The 19,907-nt window shown below is 37.0% G+C and overlaps 1 protein-coding gene across 1 annotated transcript in view; it reads left to right on the top strand.

The window, feature by feature from the left end:
• PTPRB (protein tyrosine phosphatase receptor type B) overlaps nt 1–19,907 on the top strand; it is a 102,486-nt gene that overhangs the window by 32,530 nt on the left and 50,049 nt on the right. Inside the window, exons 4-11 of the mRNA XM_058190260.1 lie at nt 141–417; nt 5,052–5,327; nt 6,574–6,831; nt 7,894–8,157; nt 9,251–9,520; nt 11,795–12,055; nt 14,296–14,562; nt 19,446–19,709. Of these exons, the coding sequence (XP_058046243.1) occupies nt 141–417; nt 5,052–5,327; nt 6,574–6,831; nt 7,894–8,157; nt 9,251–9,520; nt 11,795–12,055; nt 14,296–14,562; nt 19,446–19,709 (2,137 nt within the window). The remainder of the gene's footprint in view (nt 1–140; nt 418–5,051; nt 5,328–6,573; nt 6,832–7,893; nt 8,158–9,250; nt 9,521–11,794; nt 12,056–14,295; nt 14,563–19,445; nt 19,710–19,907) is intronic.

The raw sequence follows: 19,907 nt of genomic DNA, 5'->3' as shown, positions 1-19,907 counted from the left end.
TTCCCTCAAAAATATTTCAGGATGATTGTGTTGAAAAATGCAACAACCTTAGAATTTGCCCAGTTCTCATAGGTAAAGGGTAAATAAGAAAGAAAGCATTTATTCCTAAATGGCCTATGCTGTTTTTGATTGTTCTCTAGAGTGGTCTAGCTGCTCCAGTCAAATGCACCATCAACCAGACAGAATGGAAGGTCTCCAGCCAGTCGGTTTATCTGAGATGGAACAGCTCGGGCAACCCCTGTAATTTCAGCGTTATCTGCAGCTCCAGCAAGGTTTTATCCAGGGACTGCCAAGCCATCCAGAAGGACAACGGTTCCTACGAATGCAACTTCAATGGCTTGGAAGCTGGGACTTCGTACTCGCTCAGGATTGTTTCTCTCTCTGATGGAGAAACTAGCAATATCACCCTGCAAACAGGTACAGCTTGGCTGATCATTTGGGGGATACTTAGAAGATGAGGAAGGATCTCTCCTGTTCTGTTTTCATCCTGATGCTAATCCTGAGTTTGTAGAGATTATTATGTAATTTGAAATTAATGTGAAAGGTTCCTTAAACAGCATCTCTTCATTCTTAGCTTGCTCACTGATTTCACGAGGTAAATGAAATGAAACAATGATTTGAATTCTCTAAACACAAAAAAACTCTTGTATATAAACTCTTGTATAAATAGATGACACTTTAACTGTGTAGCCTATCTCTATTCTTATTTACAAATTATAGCTTTGTAAAAAGCTATAATTAGCTTTTTCTGAGCATATTTCCTTTCATCAGGGTCTACTTTGATAATCTTTCCAATTATATTAGTTTTGCCCAATATTTATCAGCTTTCTCCAAATTATTGCCCCCTAGATAAGTTTAATTATAATTGCCAGCATCTCCAGCAAGGATGGTCATCCTAGATGGGGATTATCAGGTTGGGGAATGACTACCTGGCTATGGATTTGCACAGGAAATGTTGATTATGTTTATTCAAAAGTATATCTGATTTCATCCTAATAGTCATATTAAAGTAACTGAAAAGATATTGCTTCCTTGCCTAAGATACTTAATCCAAATCACTTATAAAACTCATGTAGCTGTGTAAAGTAGCAAAAAGAGGTAAGTATCCTAAATCTATGTTTTTAAGGTCTGCAACAATAATTTCTATTAATTTTAATATGGGCACAAAACAATTACACAACGTTTTCATAAGATGATTTTATATATTCCAATATATTATACAATCCAATATATCTACATATTAAGTTCAAAATGTAAGCATTAACACTGTATATATCTGTAGATGGATTGATAATATAAATATTGCGTATGTCTTCAAATATAAGTAACAAATGGTACATTTCTTCTGATTCTAATTTGACTACAAGATCAGTAGATCTGTCATTATCCATTATCCATAGAGAACATCTATTCTTTATCTAATATCAGAAATTCTTTGTTCCTTTCCTGATGAAGAGAGAGAGAGAGAGAGAGAGAGGAGGGCAACTAAGGATAGAGAGAAAGATGGAGAGGTAGATCATCAGCAGAAAAAAAACCAGTACAGCAGTAAAAGATAGAAACTTTCACTATCTGAACACAGTGTTTGTGTGTGTAGCAAAGTTTTCATTTCCTGACTTTCCTGACAATACATTTACAACATGATTTATACCTAAATTAATATTTCAATTTGCCTTTTTCAATCTAGTAGTAATATTAGAAATTATTTTAATACACTTGTATTTATAATTGTGTCCCATTATGAAAAAATGTAAAATTGTATATGAAGATTTCATTTAAGCTCTATATAAGAGATTCAAAGCAATCTGTGTATATACAATAACATTTAGTCAATATATTTTTCTTTCAAGTCAATTATCTGGAAAGTTAAAGATTCTATACTAAATATTTTTTGTATTATAAAAGTTTAAACAAACAAATACCAAATGCAAGATAAAAACTGAACTAAGCGTAATGTCATGAAAGCATAGGGAATTTCTTTAAAATCATTATACAAAAGTGAAAAATAAAAGTTAACCAAGCTCATTTCTTGTATATATCTTCTTATTCTTGCTAGAATATGTGCAACAAATTGTAAAATAACTTTATAGAAATATTTGATATCCATGATATATCGCTTTTGGGCACTTGCCAGTCAAGAAATTTGCAACAATGCAAATGGTTTTTAAGTGTTTGCTTCCAGACCAGAGTTTCAGGCCAGGCACTTCCCAAACTCATTGTTCCTTTGTTCTAGCGGATGTCCAAAGGACTGAGTGTTTTGTGTTCTGAGCTAGATAGATTAGATAAAGACTGAATTTCTGAACTTTGCCTTCTACGCACGCAATCTTTTCATTTGCTTTAGGAGTTGTATCCCACCTCTCATTTGTCACTTGCAGATCGGTTTATATTAAGAACCAGGAGATTATTATAGTATTTTTCTTCGTCTATAGGTTCCAAAATTCAAAATATTTTATTTCCTCATTCCCTTAAAGAGGTTAGTCTGCTATTTAGGTTGCCTAACTATTTAACTCTTATTCCTCCTCAAAACTGAGGTAAGGCTCACTGCCCAGAGTCCTTCGGGAGATGGTGCAGTAAAAACATGTAATTATAAATAAATAAAAAATAAATAAGAAGGTTGTTTTTTTGATCCAACTTCTACCAAAACTAAAAAACACATGACCTCTTCAAAAAAATTTTTTAACAAACCTTTATATCTTATGGGGGAGGAAAGTTGATTGAGAGGTAACTTTGTTGGACACCTCTCTTATCAAAACCAAAATTCAATCAAAATTTTAAATATTGCAGTTATGCCGTTTAAAAGGGAAAAATGAAAAAGTTGTGTGAGAAGCTCCAAAAGTTACTAGTTCAGGTAGAAAAATTACTAATCTGATTTTAGTTAATTGACCATCTAGTGACTAGTGAAAAAATCTAGAAGAGGAAGAACAAATTTATCCATCTGTCTGTCTGTCTACACACTTACACACACATACACACTCCTACATACGATTTATATGCTTTCTATTGCCTTAACGGCTATAGGCAACTTATAAGATACAGTACAATAAAAATATGATAATGATGATGATGCTGTAGTAATTGGTGTGGGAGGGTTGTATGTTTGCATATAAATTTTCTTTGCCAGCCCAATTAAACTCGGAATTATTTATGTATGCATTTATTTGATTTGTATCCTTTTCACTTAGGAGCTAAGGGGGTAGATATAAAACTTCCTTCTACTTTTCCCACAGCAACATCCTTGTGAGATAGATTGAGTTGAGAGACAATGATAGGCCCAAAGTCACCCAATGAGTCCCAAGACTGAGGGTGTCCCTAATTTTGGATCTCTTGTGCTGACTGTAGAAACAGATACTATCAAGGACAGTCTGTAGCTTACGGTCTTGCATTGCAGCAGTTCCATCACAAGGTTTAGCTACCAAGTTATGAAACAATGTGTTTTAGTAATTATAAATCTAAGAGAAAAAGTTATATCCAAAAGAGTAAATAATGGGGAGAATACAGTACAAGGATGAGATCAGATTGGCAGGCTAGAGAGTGAACTTGCTTCTTTGGTGAATTTTGCTAGCCTCATCCGGTGAGGAGCACGTGCATCTCTCCTGAAGGGTTTTGATCTGGACTGTGATGTTCCCTGAATTGATAAAAGAAAACTCCTACACAAAAGCAGTATAAGAGCTAGCTGGTGGGATTACATATTGGAAACACTCCCTCTGCATTTTGCCATTGTATATTCTTACTTTGTATGGTGGGGAAGGAAGTGGATTTGAAAGACAACACATATTGTAGCTGCCTGTTGGTCATAATTTTTAAACTAAGATATTTCAGAAAGCATTTTAAATAAGTTTGATAAGGGTTGGTTACTAACCAAAGCAGAACCTGGCAGTTTTCTGTAACAGCATAGTATGTTAATTAGGCTAAGATTGTCTTGTCGCCTTTATATTGTAGTCACCCCAAAACAATGTCTTTTTCCTCCTTTCCCTGGACTGTGGTTCTTCTTTTTACTGTGCAATCTAGCTGAATATATAGATATAATATATAGATCAGGGTCCTCAAACTTTTTAAACAGGAGGTCAATTCATGGTTCCTCAGACTGTTGGAGGGGACAGACCAGCTGGGTTGGCGTAGCTGGGTGGGCGTGGCCAATTTAACAATACACACAAATTAAACTTTAATGTGTTATGCTCCTAGGGATGGAAAGTAGGTTAGTGAAGGGACATGGCTGACTTGGGGGCGGATGAGGTATTTATGTGTGTGTGTGTGTGTGTGTGCGTGTGTGTGTGTCTATCTTCCTCTCCCCCCTCTCTCCCACATGTGTTTCTCTCTCCGTCTCTCCCTCTCTCTCTCTCTCTCTCTGGAGGCTGGGGAGGGTAACAGTACCACTCCAGTACCACTCTGCTGCCCCAAAACAGGCCCATGTTTGGCCTCCTGAGGCCTCCACGCATCCCGTTTTTGGCCTCGGCCTCCAGAAGGTGGGTGGGGGCCGGCGGGTAGGTGGGGCAATGTAGGCGGGGCAGCCTCATGGTCCCCCGCAGGCTGAGTTAATGGCTTTGGCAGGCCATATCCAGTTCGTGGGACGTAGTTTGAGGACCCCTGATATAGATGATCCTTGATGTTGAATAATTATTGTATTGTTTGTGCCATCTTTTATTCCTATTAGTTGAAGAAGGAAGGCAGGAATAAAATTCTCTTCATTTAACTTTTTAACTTAGTTTTTAATTAAAGTATTAATTTGATTGTAAGATCTATATATATACAAGCAAAAAGAAATGTGTATTATAGCTACAATTTTGCAGCCTTTAAATTTTCTTAGGCTGGACGATTTAGCCTTTGTCACACCTTCTTTCTTCTAGTTCCCAACATCTCATACCTGCTGGTCTACTATCTTTATTTGATATGTGGTTGAGGTCAATTTAGATCGTGAATAACAGCTATTCATACATTTATCTTACATAAGTATTCAGACAGCTGATGTGCTTTGCTTTGCTAATTTGCTAATTATAGGCTTTGCTAATTTGATTTCCACTTTGTTTGCTTTGTTTTTGTTTGTTGGAAACTCATAGATCCGTTGCCCCCTGCAAGATTTGAAATTAAGAAGGACAAAGTTACAACCACCACTTTACAGGTTTGGTGGAGCCCATCCTTAGGGAAAGTGGACTGGTATGAGCTACAATTATTTAATGGCATTGAAAAAGTGGACGAGATATCAGTTCCTGGAGGCATTTCTAGAAGTGATCAGATATTTGCCAATCTCATCCCTGGCAATAAATACACCATCACCATCAGAGCAGTTGCTGGAAATAAAAAAAGCTCATCAGTTGACATCAGTGGGTCTACTGGTAAGAATGCTGGTGATAACAATATTATATTCACCAATATTATTTCACTTATGCTCATAATTTCTATTCCCACAAAGAAAAGAACAAATGAGAATTCCTTAGACATAAAAGAATTTTGAAATGGTTTGTGAATAGACGTTTGTGGGGTCCATGGGATGGCAAATGATAAGACATGCATGCTGACATCATTTTATAAATAAGGTGACTTATGGACTTGCTTCATACATCAGGGTACAAGCATATGATTTGATTTAATTTAATTTAAATTATATATTAACTTATAATTGAAATTAACGTATAATTTATATGATCATGACACTCTGGTTTGCTGAGGACATTTGCAGACAATGAAAATCAGTAGAAATCCACCATTTAGCAAAAAATTGGTATTTATTTATTTAAGAAATAGTAATAAAGTGAGTTTTCTCACATTATTTATAGCAATAAATATACTGAACATTCAAATGCTATTTTCCATAGTTATATATAAACTGTGACCCACACTGAGCATTGGGAGAGGAAATGAAACTTGTCAGATCCATTGAATTATCAGAATTATCTGCAATTACCAGAATTCATAATCAAATGTTGACCAGGATGGCTGGAAATTCTGTTAGGCCTGAACGGAAATGAAGGGCCTAACGGTTGTGGGTTTGGTTTTGGAATGCTAAATTAGAGAAAGTCTGTGGCAAGGATTTTTCTACTGTCAGAAACCTCAATAGCTAAAACACTGAGCTTGTTGATCAAAAAGGTCGGTAGTTCAGCGGTTCAAATCCCTAGTATAGGTCTCCTGTCTGGTTGGACTAGATGACCTCCAAGGTCCCTTCCAACTCTGTTATTGTTACCTTGGCAACACATATCAATAGCAGATGCAATAACAATATAAAAAGAAAAAAACTGAACTGATATTAGACAGAATAATTCAGACAATGTCCTGACTGATGTTGCTTTCCCAAGTAGTATGAAATCAAGTGACGCAAAAAGTCCAAAAAGTTTAGAAAATCATAGTTAATACCTCAAATATAATTTGATTGGATCAAAATATGGTTTCATTAATGAAGTTAGTATATTTCTTAATGCATACATTTTAATCTAAAAATTTTGGATGTCTCTTCAGAACATAAATAAATGTTTCACTGAAATCTAGTTAACTTTATTAAATAAAATGTAGATTTAAAGGGGTATACTTAAGGCAGATACTTGCAGTGTTCTTTATATAAGCTGCTCCCTTTCCTTCTTTTAACAGTTCCTTCACCAGTCAACAACATCAAGGTCTTGAGTAAGAAGCAGTCATTCCATATTTCATGGTTGCCAGGAGCTGGTCATGTGGATCAATACGGGCTGGTTTTGCTGGAGAAAGATATTCTAATTCAACAGATGAATCTAGAGAAAGATATTTTGTCATACAATTTTTCAGGATTAACACCGGGATGTCTATATAATTTGACAATTATTTCCAAGGCTCAGGGGATGGAGAACTATAATGTAAGACTAGTAAGAACTGGTAAGATTTTATAAATATTTTCCTGAATAAGACATATAATTAAAGGATAAAATAAAGCCCCTTTTTTCAAAATAAAACGTGGGTTTATTCATATAAATGTCCTTAAAATTAACTGCAATAGAATGTAGTATATCATAAGGAATGCCTATGACTTTAATAGAAAAAAGTGGTTTACATCTTGAACTGTTTCAAAATAAGAAGACTTTATTCTAATTTAGAATGTTTTATGCTTCCACTAAGGATTGTCCCATTCATCTCAGTTAAAGAGCTCTTAGCTCCCAACAGGTATTTGTCAGAGTTTCAGTTCATGAGACAGTGACCAGATGAGGGTAAATAAATATAATATAGTAAGCACTTGTCATTTTTAAATATAAAAGTAGATAACCAAGTGTATCTTGTCATTTTCATCAATGTTACCGTTTCCGGTTTAAAAAGTTAAAACTACTCAAAAAAAGCCAGATAATTTTGAGAGCAGTTAAATATTTAACCCTTCTATTTTACTCAAAATTCAATTCTATATGCAATGTAAAGTCCAAAGTTTACAATATTCAAAAGTGATAAATGTGATTGGACTATATGAGATATTTTATGAATTGTTACATGATTCACAATATTTTGATCAAAATATATAACTCTACATCTAATCCTAAGCACTATATTGATGTCAAGCCAATGGAGCCTATAGACTATATACTCTTCATTATCAATACTCTGTCAGTATTGATAATAAAATTGTTTCCAGCTCAAAGTATTTTTAATATAGAACTGTAAGGATGTGTAAAGCTTACTGATTTGTAAATAGATGAATTCAAAGAAATCCATAATAGTCCATCCTCACTGTGATCATGCTAGATCTTCACCCATGCTATTGTGAGATGGTTCAGTGGGGTCCAGAAGGAAATCCTTCAATTTGCAATCAGGAACTGGAGTTACAAAAGGAAATCACTGAACCACCACAGAATAATATATTGAAAAGTGAGTTTTATGCATGCCTACAACTCTGATGCAAATATTTGGTCTACTGTGCTTGTTAACTAATTTTTTTAACTCTTTTTTTAATAGCTCCAGCCAAAGTCTTAGATTTGATGGTAGCTAATGAAGATAGTCTGGATACACTGAAAGTGTCATGGAAGAGGCCTTCAGGAAACCTTGATTTCTACAATGTCACCTTATTTCAACATGGGTCTTTTAAGGAAAGTAAAATTTTACAAGCGCAAGTCACAGAGATCTCTTTTGACAAGCTAATTTCTGGAAGTTTGTATGAAGTGAATGTCAATGCAATCAGTAGTGAATTATTCACCAAAGTGACAGCTCATGGAAGGACAAGTAGGTTTCTAATTTTTCTAAGCACCTTCTAAACCAATCAGTATTTTGATTTATTTATTTTTTGGTGCCAATTGTTCTCTGGGCAGTAAATACTATGGGTTGGATTTAGATTACAGTTACACTGGTCCTACTTATTTCAAAAGGAAATAAAGGTAAAGGTAAAGGTTCCCCTCACATATACGTGCTAATCGTTCCCGACTCTAGGGGGTGGTGCTCATCTTCATTTCAAAGCCGAAAAGCCAGCACTGTCCGAAGACATCTTCATGGTCATGTGGTTGGCATGACTCAATGCCAAAGGCACGCGGAATGCTGTTATCTTCCCACCAAAGGTGGTCCCTATTTTCTCTACTTGCATTTTTTACGTGCTTTCAAACTGCTAGGTTGGCAGAAGCTGAGACAAGTAACAGGAGCTCACTCTGTTACACGGCAGCACTAGGGATTCAAACAGCTGAACTGCCGACCTTTCGATCGACAAGGTCAGTATCTTAGCCCCTGAGCCACCGTGTCCCCCTCAAAAGGAAATACTAGTTAGTAAATCTTGAACTAAATGTAAAAGATTGCAATATTCCTGAGATACAATATCCTCATTTATTATCAAAATTATTGCATGTCTGCCTACAGTCTTATCTCTATAATAATTTGTTCACCCTTCATCATAAAAATATAATGATACTATAAGTGGAATAGAGCACAGTTAAAGGGGAAGATTGCTGAAATTAAACAATGCTTAAAATTTTCACTATAAATCCTATGCCCAGCTATTCTTCCTTAGCTATGTCCTGAGTCTCAAATGGAGAACCAGAATATATGGCAGGAAGAATCTGTACTGTAGATAGAGAAATAGGGTTACTAACTCCTTCTCAGGTGGTGATGCCATCCTGCCAATGTGTTGCAAATCTTGCATTATATAGGCACAGGATTTTAAGTCACAAATTGGGACTTTGTAAAAATGTTCAAAAACAATTAGACATTTAGCAGTAGGAAGCTACTGAATTAATGAATGCTAATAGAATAACAATTTAAGGAAGAATTATTTATTCTATGATAAACCAGTTCCCTTTTATCTGTTATCATTCTGCACTCTGTGTTTCAGTTCCCCAACAAGTTTCAGAATTGAAAGTAGACAGCATGGGTTGGTTGAGATGTCTGAAAGTAAGTTGGCTTCCCCCCACGGGAGACTGGGACAAATATCGTATTTTACTGTTTGACCGCTCTACATTACTGCTGAATACTACTCTGGAGAAAGATAAAAGAGAATACATCATCAAGGATTTAGCACTTGTTCCTGGAAGACAATATGAGGTGGTTGTTGTTGTAGAAAGTGGAGGCTTACAGAATAAAGCCCACTGCAAAGGCAGAACAGGTGAGGAAATGGTTTGTTTTGGTTGGTTTTTTTCATATTATAGCCAGCAGAAATGTTGAAAATTTAAAAAGAGTTTTTTTTCTGAAATGAGATTATGGAATACAAATACTACTTGAAGGGACTGTGAGGTACTTAAAAATATTTGAGACCTATTACTTTAAGTCAATTAAAGGAAGGCAGTTGACACTGAAATAAGCAATTGCTGTGAGTAGAAAGTTAAGAACTTCAATTTTACAAAAAGGAAGGGAGTAGTCTGGAAAACAAAAGATAGGAGGGTGTATAAGAAGACCAGGGTCAGAAACCCTGCCTTATCTCACACCTCGTGTTGATTGTTTTTCCTGCTACACCCTCCCTTTTAATCCTTTAGACTTTATACACATTTTGACTTTTTGACATTATACTTTTTGTAATTATAAAGTGCGGATTATTGTGGGCTACAGAAATGTACCATTCCTGAGCAAAAGTGGAGTATTGCAGTGGAACCAGACATAATTTTGATCATACCTTTTATTGCTTTTCTTTAAATCTGACCACATGAAAACTTAATTCATCATACATCTAATTGAGTCAGTCACTAATATAGATGTATCCCCTTATCACTGTTTCTAATTATACTGCCACACTAAATATATCAAAAAGCACAGAAGTACTTCTTGCAGTAAGAGTATTAAAAGGTTCCATGATATCCTAACCCAGGCATATCTTTGTATTAATTAAGAGAGGTTCCATAACCATGTGTAACAATATGGGAAGGACCTTGAAAGACTTGGCAAAGAGATACTGCCAAGAGAATGGTCAGATAAGAGACAGCATAGTTTGCAAGTGGATAGTGGGTGAGGCAAGAGGTTCAGAAGACATGCTCCCTACTTTCCCACACTTTTAAGGGGAAAATGCGGAGGATTGTATTTTGAGACTTGCATGATCAATATTGGCCTCATGGCCTGAACTAGACAGAAATCACAACTAGGTGAATTAATTCTACTTTATTGTAAAGCTAGACTCACAGATCCTTGCAAGCTTGAATGTACAATTATTTCTTTTGTCTATTTTTCATTGTCAAAAATGGGGGAGGGGTGTCTTTTCAAACACCATGATCCAGTTGCTGGCTATGCTGTTTCTCACTGACCATCCACTTGGCAGCATCTCTTTAGCCAATCTTCCAAAAGTCTTTCCCACATGCTATTTCACCATGAGATCAAAGCCCTTCCCTGTGTGCATTATCTCCTTTCCCTATAAATGGGAAAATGGACGTTTTTGATCATATAGTAATAACTGATTTTTTTTATTGCCTCTGTGGATGCTCCCTGTTATAATGGCCTGGCTGTCTATAGCTTGGCTACCACAACCGATCAGACTTTAGGGGATGTATTGTTAAATCATAAATACTGGCCATTTTTCTTTTCTTTTTTCTTTTCTTTTGGTTTTTTGTTTTGTTTTAAAATAGGTCACTTGGTTATATATCTCCACAGAATGGCTGACTAGGTAGAGTTGGTGTAGTCATAACCAAGTCTTTTGAGGGCTAATTTACTTTCCTCTCTCTAAAATTAGTTGAATGGGATCATTTACTTTTATTGGTGTTTCCACAACATCCTAATTATCCTTCCCCGTTGATTTAGCTTTTTGTAGGAACAAAGCCACTGTGGTTTCAAGAATAAATGTTCAATTTGTTCAATAGTCTCATCAGAATAAAGACAACTCCCACAAGCTTTTTCCTCAGTTTGAAGTCTCTCATTAAATGTCAAATTCTAAATAATAAAGCTCAGTGGCAGATGGAATGGAACTGTGCTCAGCACTTACAGCATACCTCTTCTAACACCAACTCAGTAGCTTGCAGACACAGACAGAGAAAAGTAAAAAATAAATAACAAATGGATGTATAGTCTCATCCATTTGTATATAATATACAAATGAATGAGACTATTGCCTTACACAATGTAAGCTGCCCTGAGTCTTCGGAGAAGGGCGGGATATAAATTCAAATTAAAAACAAAACAAAACACATTGGCCTCAAAAACTAGCACCTGTGAAGTGGTGAAACCAGGCTCACTTAGGAAAGAAATGCTTTTTACTTATGAGTAATGTCATAGCTCAGTTGGTAGACAACACACATAAAGTCTTTTTCAACCATAGCACTACAACTAACCGTGTCTGTAATGTGTTTCTTCATAATGTGTTTCTTCTTCTTTTTGTTAAAGCAGCATCACTAACTCCTTTTCAAAATGCAGCTCCTCATAAAAGCTCAATATTGTGAGGTTATTTCTTTTTCTCCCACAGCTCCACAGCCAGTTCTTCAGCTTCGTGTGAAGCATGCCAATGAATCATCTCTAACAATCATGTGGGCGACCCCTCAGTCTGACTGGGATCACTATGTGGTTTCACTGGGACACCGGTCCCTCACAATCGTTAACAGGGCTCTGGCTAAGGAAGCCAAAGAGTTCACTTATACCGATCTGTCTCCTGGACGAAAGTACACTGCTAATGTCACCACCATAAGTGGGAATTTGAGTAACTGGACTTCAATTGTGGGTCATACAGGTACCATACTATCGACATATTATTGGTTCTGGTTTTTTTTTAAACTAACTATCTTGTATGGTTTTCTTAGTTGTTGCTTTTCAAACTTCATGTCTACAGAAATTATGTCTACTCAACATATACAAATCATGAAGAGCTAGATTTGATCGAAAGCCATGTATAGCTCATAGACCAGAACTGGGACCGGCTACTTGGTGGTTAAATGAAACCATGATTGTGTTTATGTTCTTACTTTAGTTTTCCTGGTCTATGCTTTATAGACCTGAAAAGATCTCGTAAATGTGAAAATTGGTCATAAACTTTTTCCGTCACCATTGCAACTCTGAACAGTTGCTAGATGAGACAGTCTCTAAATAAGGACTACTTCTATCTAGCATTCTTCTCCCATTGTACTCAACCAGATGCTTGCAGGAAGCTCACAAGCAGAGCAGGAGCCAAAGCACTTTCAGTTTTGTTTATCAGCCTACTGTTTCTGATGCTGGAGATAAATGTCTAACCCTCACAGCAAGTAGCCCCTGATAAGTTGATGCTTTATAAATTTGTCACTTTAAAGCAATTCAGTAGGCAGTTATCAGTACATCTTGTGGTAGTGAATCCGATCTATCATATCATCTTACTCACTTTTTTGCCTCTAAAGGCATAGCAATATGGTATCATTTCCCTACAGAGGAATTACTTTATAGCCAATCATTTTCCTTGCCTTTTTCTGCACATTTTCTAGCTGTCCAATAGTTAGTTTCTATATCTAGTATTCCTAGAATTGTGATAACTGGGATCTATATAAAAGCTTCACAATATTAGCAGCCTTGTTTTGCATATAGGATATGTTTTTATAGCATTTGTTTGATATGTTGATATTGTCCTTGAACTGTCAAAACTGCAATATCTCTGTTTTGGTCAATTTTTGCCAATAAGATATAAACACATAAATGCAACATTAAGAAGTTTTGCCCCATTGCACATCACAGTTTGCTTGTTTACACTGAACTCTAATTGCATGCCATTACATGTTCCTCCATTTTGAAGAGGTCCTTTTGCAAATTTTCATCACCACTTTTTTTAAAAAAACCATCCTTAATTGCTGGTTTTGTGTGCAAATACAATCACTTCACTCCTCACTCATGACTTCACATTCCTTAATTATTAAATTATAAAGTTCAGTTTGTTGCAAATTGTAGTATTTACATATTCCATTGCAATAACTATATACTTATTCTTACATCTGCTTCTTTAATTAATTTCTGCCCATAAGCAGATCTGTCCTCTTATGCTGTGACTTTTATTTAAGAATTCTTAGCAAAAAACTTCACTGAAAGTCTTTTGAAGTAAACTGCAAGTAAACTATATTCATTGGATCATGCTATCCATCTGATTTTTGGAAATTTTTACAGGTTGGCTTGCATCAAGATGGCATTTCCACTTATATATGTAGATTCCTGTAAGGAATAAAAATGTTGTAACTAGTGCCCTTTTTAATAAATAAACTGAAGAGATCTGCCTATACTTGGCAAAAGTACGTGAAATGTACCATTCTCCAGTACAAAAATTGATTCTAAGAGCTTTTGTTCCCAAGAGACCAATAATTTTCAAATTTCAGAAATGTTCTAACCATTTAACCGATGACCATGTACAAGTAGTCCTCAACTTACAGCAGTTTGTTTAGTGAACATTCAAAGTTACAACAGCACTGAAGAAAGTGATTTATGGCCATTTTTCACACTGACAACCGTTGCAGCATCCCCATGGTCAGGTGTCTGCAAACTTGGCTTTTTTAAAACTTGTGGACTTCAACTCCCAGAGTTCCTCAGCCAGCTTAAAAGAGCCAAGTTTGCAGACACCTGACCACAGTCATGTGATCAAAATTCAGACCCTTGGTCACTGACTCTTATTTATGATGGGAATGCAATCAACTTTTGAGTCCTTCTGACAAGCAACGGGAAAGCTACATTCACTTAAGAACCCTGTTATTAATAAATTGCAGTGATTTACTTAACAACTGTGGCAAGAAAGGCCATAAAATGGAACAAAATTCACTTAACAAATGTCTTACTTAGCAACAGAAATTTTGGGTTCAATTGTTCAATTGTGATGGCAAGTTGAGGGCTGCCTGTATTTTATTAATTTATTGATACTAATTATATTTTTAAGAATCTCTTTATGGATTTTACTGGTATGATTTTGAACTTTTATGTAAATATAAACTATAATTTCATTCATTAACCATAATGCTAATCTTCCAGTTCCAGCACAAGTGATGAGCTTAAATGTAGCAAACCAAGGAACAACCAACAGTCTATTCACCAATTGGATAAGGCCAAAAGGAGATGTAGATTCATACCAAGTGTTGGTCATTCATGAAAATGTTGTCATAAAAAATGACACAGTTTCCAGTGATACCGATAAGTACCACTTCCAATCCTTAAAACCTGGAGGACTCTATTCAGTGGTTGTTACCACTGTTAGTGGAGGAATATCTTCCAGACAAGTGATTGCTGAAGGAAGAACTGGTAGGTAGATAATGTATATATTTATTCATGAGTGAATATATTAAGATGATTGTATCATGTCTGTCCTTCAGAGAGAAAACTAAATCAGCAATACTTTAAAATAGTGGTCAGGTGGCTTCTGACTAACTTGTCTGGGTAGAAGCTGCTTGGTTGGACATGGGTAGGAGACTAATAAATCAAACAATGCCTGGAAAAGTCTAGTGACTGGACCAGCAAATATAAAATGACTCTAGAAAAAAAGCAATGGAAAATGATTCCATATTGCTCCATATTTGAATCCATTAAATGATCAGGGATAAATCTCAACTGGGATAATAGTAGTTATCAGGGACTAAAATGTCCAATGGTGGTTGTGGAGGAAGTGATGATGATAACTGAAAATGTTTTCTTCTTAAAGAAAAATATTCCTCGATTCTGGAATGTGTTAGAACAGCCACCTCTAACTTGGTGCCCAATAATCATGCTGGTTGGGGTATAGAACTGGCCAACATGTCTGGTGACCATTGGCTGAATAACATTTGAGAGGTTTTGGTTTCCTTTACAAGGCTAAGGACTCTGAAGCATTCTTCAAATGGAGCATAGAGTGAGGTAAGAAAAAGAAAGGTTACTTTTTTCTTGAAAGATAACATGTGAGTATAATTACAGGTCGATAGCCAGTTTGATGTAGCAGTTAAGGCACTGGAGTACTAGTTCTGCTCTGAGTTCTAGTTCTGCCTTAGGCATGAAGCCAGCTTGGTGATCTCAGCTAGTCACTTCTCAACCCTAAGAAATGGGCAGTAGCAAACATCTTCTGAAATCTTGCCTTAACACTGCGGGGATTCGCTACCACTTCGCACACAGTCATCACTTCTGCGCATTCACAAAACCTTCTGCACATATACAGAGCATTTTTGATGACGTCTGGGCAGGTGGGCAGAGCCTCCTGCTGCCGCCACTACTGGTTCACCTGAACCAAACACTGATTTGAAGGCAATCTGTCTCCCCCCATCCCACCCCACCCCAAAAAACGCAGATTAAATTATTTTTTCAGGTCTTCTAAAAATTCACCTGACCACACAAATTGAAACTATTTTCTTTGGATTGACATTTTTCAGTATTTTCAAATGAAAATAATAAAAGATTTGTTCATTGATCTTTATTCACATTTGTATCAGGGATTGTACAGTCTTCAACTTAGATGAAAAGATGCCATCATGTACATTACTTTTTCCTTTTAAGAATAAAGTTGATTTGATTTATAAAATTGAGATTTCAGAAGAACATATAATGAGCACTCACGAATATTTGACTTTTAAGAAAACTGGACAGTAGTCTGGTGAATTTCTTAAGCGATAGGTAGAATTCTTGAATTAATGCTTTTCAATTACAGAATCAGGGGTGGGTTTTACTTACCTTTATTACCAGTTTGCAACGAGAAGTTGCAGATCATCTATGACGATGTCCAGGTGGGTGGACCGAGCCTCCCACCACTTTTACTACCGGTTGCAAGAACCGGACTGAACCAAGAGCAACCCACCACTGTACAGAATGTATATATTTAAAAAGCCTAAATTTTAGTAGAGTCAGGCATTTTGAGGATATATAATTTTATTATATGATTCAGGTAATTATTGAAAGAAACTGAAAAACAAACATGAAAAGAATTAAACTTCATTCTCAGATAAAATGTTCATAAGTCTTTCCACTAGAGGGCAGGCAACTTCAAAATTTATAAATGATGTATGTGTCAATGTTTACTCTGCAACCTTTTGTGAAAGTGAGGCATTGTGTTGCTGCACCTCCAAAAGTTTGGCTGATCATTTTGCTTTTCTATGAATGAACAACTGTAAATAAGATTCCTTGTATTTATTTGCGCGTGTATGTTTTAAATTAATGTTTAGTGCCTAAGCTCTATATAAATTCCTTTTATCCGCAAGAACTGCTGATTCAGTAACTACTATTGTACTAGCAACGTAAATGCAAAGTAACATTTTTCTTCTGGATGTCCAAAACATTTAATTAAATTTGTAGAAAAAAGTATTGTGAATGACATAATCAGCATCAAAGTTACACAGCTGTTTTAGCCCCCATCCCAGGATTGTTTTAAGCTAAACGAATTTCCCCCAATCACAGTGTCCCATATAGGGACAATGGAGACTTCATCCTTCATTTCTAATGTACATTAGAAACACCGTTTAGAGCAATATAAGTTATCTCTGCTTTTTTCTGTTTTATTTTTCATTTCCTTGTGGCCACACAGCAAAATTTAGAAAGCACCTCCTTTCTCTTATTTATTTTATTTATTTATTTTATTTTATTTATATACCGCCCTTCTCCCGAAGAACTCAGGGCGGTTTACAGCCAGGGTAAAAGCACAACTCAGAAAAGTTAAAAAACATTTAAAAACTATTTAAATTAAAGGCTAAAGGAATATAAGACTATAATAAAACCCCAATAAAAACTTCATTAAGCCAGCCCTGCACAATGAAATAAAAAAGTCTTTAGCTTGCAGCGGAAGGTCCAGAGGTCAGGAAGTTGACGTATCCTCGGAGGCAGCTCATTCCAGAGGGCAGGAGCCCCCACAGAGAAGGCTCTCCCCCTGAGGGTCACCAGTCTACATTGTTTGACCGACAGCACCCTGAGGAGACCCTCTCTATGGGAGCTCATGGGTCGATGGGAGGCTATTGGTAGCAGCAGGCGGTCTCGTAAATAACCCGGCCCTATGCCATGGGGTAACAGTGATCCCAAACTGCCCACTGCATTTTTTAGCTTATTTTTTTCTCCATCAAATTATTCGGGGGAGGGGGGCCCATTCTGTGGTGGACGGAGGCTGTCATTTGACTGGAGGGAGTATGAAGTAGAGAGAAAAGACACCATTTTCAAAACACTTTTTGTATTGATTTTTCCACTCAGTGCCTGCTTCTGCCTCATCCTGCGATTCTAATGTCCCTCCTGACAACAGATTATCCCTAAGGGAATTGATTCTTGGTAGAAAAAGAGAGAATCGGCCTGCCTTGGTTTTCCAGATCACAGGTGTCAAACTCGCCCCATCACGCTGCTGTCATGTGATGTTTCATGACATTTTTCCCATTCATGGGGCTGGGCTGGGTCAGTTTGACAGGAAGGAAGCTCTATGCCTCCAGAAGAACATGTTGTGGTCTGCCAGCAGCCTGCGGAGCTGGCAATGGAGTCGGATAGCGATGAGGCTGAGGTGAGGCCAGGGCCATCAGGGAATGAGGTATAGACTCCAGAGCCTCCAGAGACTGATAGTAGTGAGGCAGAGGAATAGGAGGAGCCTGTTCCTAATGCACACATGAGAAGAGCTGCCAGAAGGCAGGAGCAGCTCAAGCAAAAAGAACAACTCGGGAGTAGGGCCAAGAGATGATTGGCCCCTCCCATAAGGCTTAAAACAGACCAGCAACGGTGTTTGGGCTTTGCCAGAAAACAATGTTGGTAGCTTCATCTTCTGCTTCGTCTATATATTTTTGTGACTTCTGAATGTTTGCCAAGAAAGACCTTTGGCAGTTTGCCTAATTGGACCAAGGTTTGCGATAGGACTGAGGAATTTGTGTTGGGAGGGATTTGTTTTAATTTAGTTGAACTACGCTGGGAATGAAGTAATTCTCAGCTGTTCGAATAAAGTTGTTTTTTTTTCATGGACTGAGTTTCCTACTACCTACTTGGGCCTGGGTCACAACAGAACAGTGGTACATGTAGTCTTCGACTTACAATGACAGTTGGGACCAAAATATCAGTTGCTAAGCAAGGCGGTTAAGCAAGTAGCACTCAATTTTATAATCTTTTTTCCACTGTTGTCAGGCAAATCACTGCTTAAAAGAATCATGAGGTCACTAAGTGAATCTGGCTTCCTCCAGTGACTTTGTCAGAAACCAGCTGAGAAGGTTAGAAATGGTGATCATGTGACTCTGGGATGCTGCAACAGTCATAAATCTGCAGTCTGCAATGGCTACCTGTGGTCTTTCGGGTGCGCTTCAAGGTCCTGGTTACCACCTTTAAAGCGCTCCATGGCTTAGGGCCCAGGTACTTACGGGACCGCCTGCTGTTACCTTATGCCTCCCACCGACCCGTACGCTCTCACAGAGAGGGTCTTCTCAGGGTGCCGTCCGCCAAGCAATGTCGGCTGGCGGCCCCCAGGGGAAGGACCTTCTCTGTTGGAGCACCTACCCTCTGGAACGAACTTCCCCCCGGTTTGCGCCAACTACCTGACCTTCGGACCTTTCGCCATGAATTGAAAACTTATTTGTTTATCCAAGCGAGACTGGCTTGATTTTTAAATTTCCAAATTTTGAATTTTTAATAATTTTATATGGGGTATTTTAGTTTGGGTCAATTTGACGGTTTTAATTCGGCCATTATTGAATATGTATTTTAACTTATATTTTAATTTTGTATATTTAATTGTTTTAATCTTGGCTGTACATCGCCCTGAGTCCTTCGGGAGAAGGGCGGTATAAAAATTTAAATAATAAATAAATAAAATAAATAAATAAATAAAATGCCCGTTGCCAGCACCCAAATTTTGATCATGTGACTATGAAGATGTTACGATAGTTGTAGGTGTGAGGACTAGTTGTAAGTCACTATTTTCAATGCCATTATAACTCCTAATTGTCACTAAATGAACAATTGTAATTCAAGGATTACCAGTAGTCTTCTGCAGAAAAAGAATGAAGAATCTCATGGAAACTTAAAAACAACTAATTTTGCATAAACTTTCTCAGATCAGAGTTCCACTTCAGGACTGGGATCTAAAAATGCTTATGCAACATTTTTGTCATTTTTAGGTGTCACAAAATTCTCTGTTGTTATAAATTTGGACCTTATCAGGAAACTTTCTCTGAACACCTGGTAAACTGAGAACTTTCTGTTGCTTTGATGTGCAGTTCCTTCCAGTGTAAGTGGAGTCACGGTGAACAATTCAGGGCGGAGTGATTATTTGAGTGTTTCCTGGCTGCCAGCTGCAGGGGATGTGGATAGCTACATGGTGACGCTCTCTCATAGAGGTCAGACAGTTCATCTCATCACCATTGCAAAGTCCACCAGCGAGTGCTCCTTCAACACTCTCACACCAGGTCGCCTCTATGATGTGATGATAACAACCAAGAGTGGGAAATATGAAAACCACTCTTTTGGTCAAGAAAGAACAGGTAAACAACAGCTGAAGGAAGACATTTGAATATATTCAGCTAACTATGGATCTACCATAGCTCTATTGTAGAAGCTTCTAGGTCAGAGATGGGTTTCAGCAGGTTCTGACCAGTTCTGGAGAATTGGTAGAGGAAATTTTGAGTTGTTCGGAAAACCGGTAGTAAAAATTCTGACTGGCGCCATCCCCATCTATTCTC

Source organism: Ahaetulla prasina, chromosome 7 (assembly GCF_028640845.1).
Source record: "Ahaetulla prasina isolate Xishuangbanna chromosome 7, ASM2864084v1, whole genome shotgun sequence".
NCBI classification, from domain to species: domain Eukaryota; kingdom Metazoa; phylum Chordata; class Lepidosauria; order Squamata; family Colubridae; genus Ahaetulla; species Ahaetulla prasina.
Note: the sequence above shows the minus strand (reverse complement) of the source record. Positions and strands in the feature narration are given on the sequence as shown.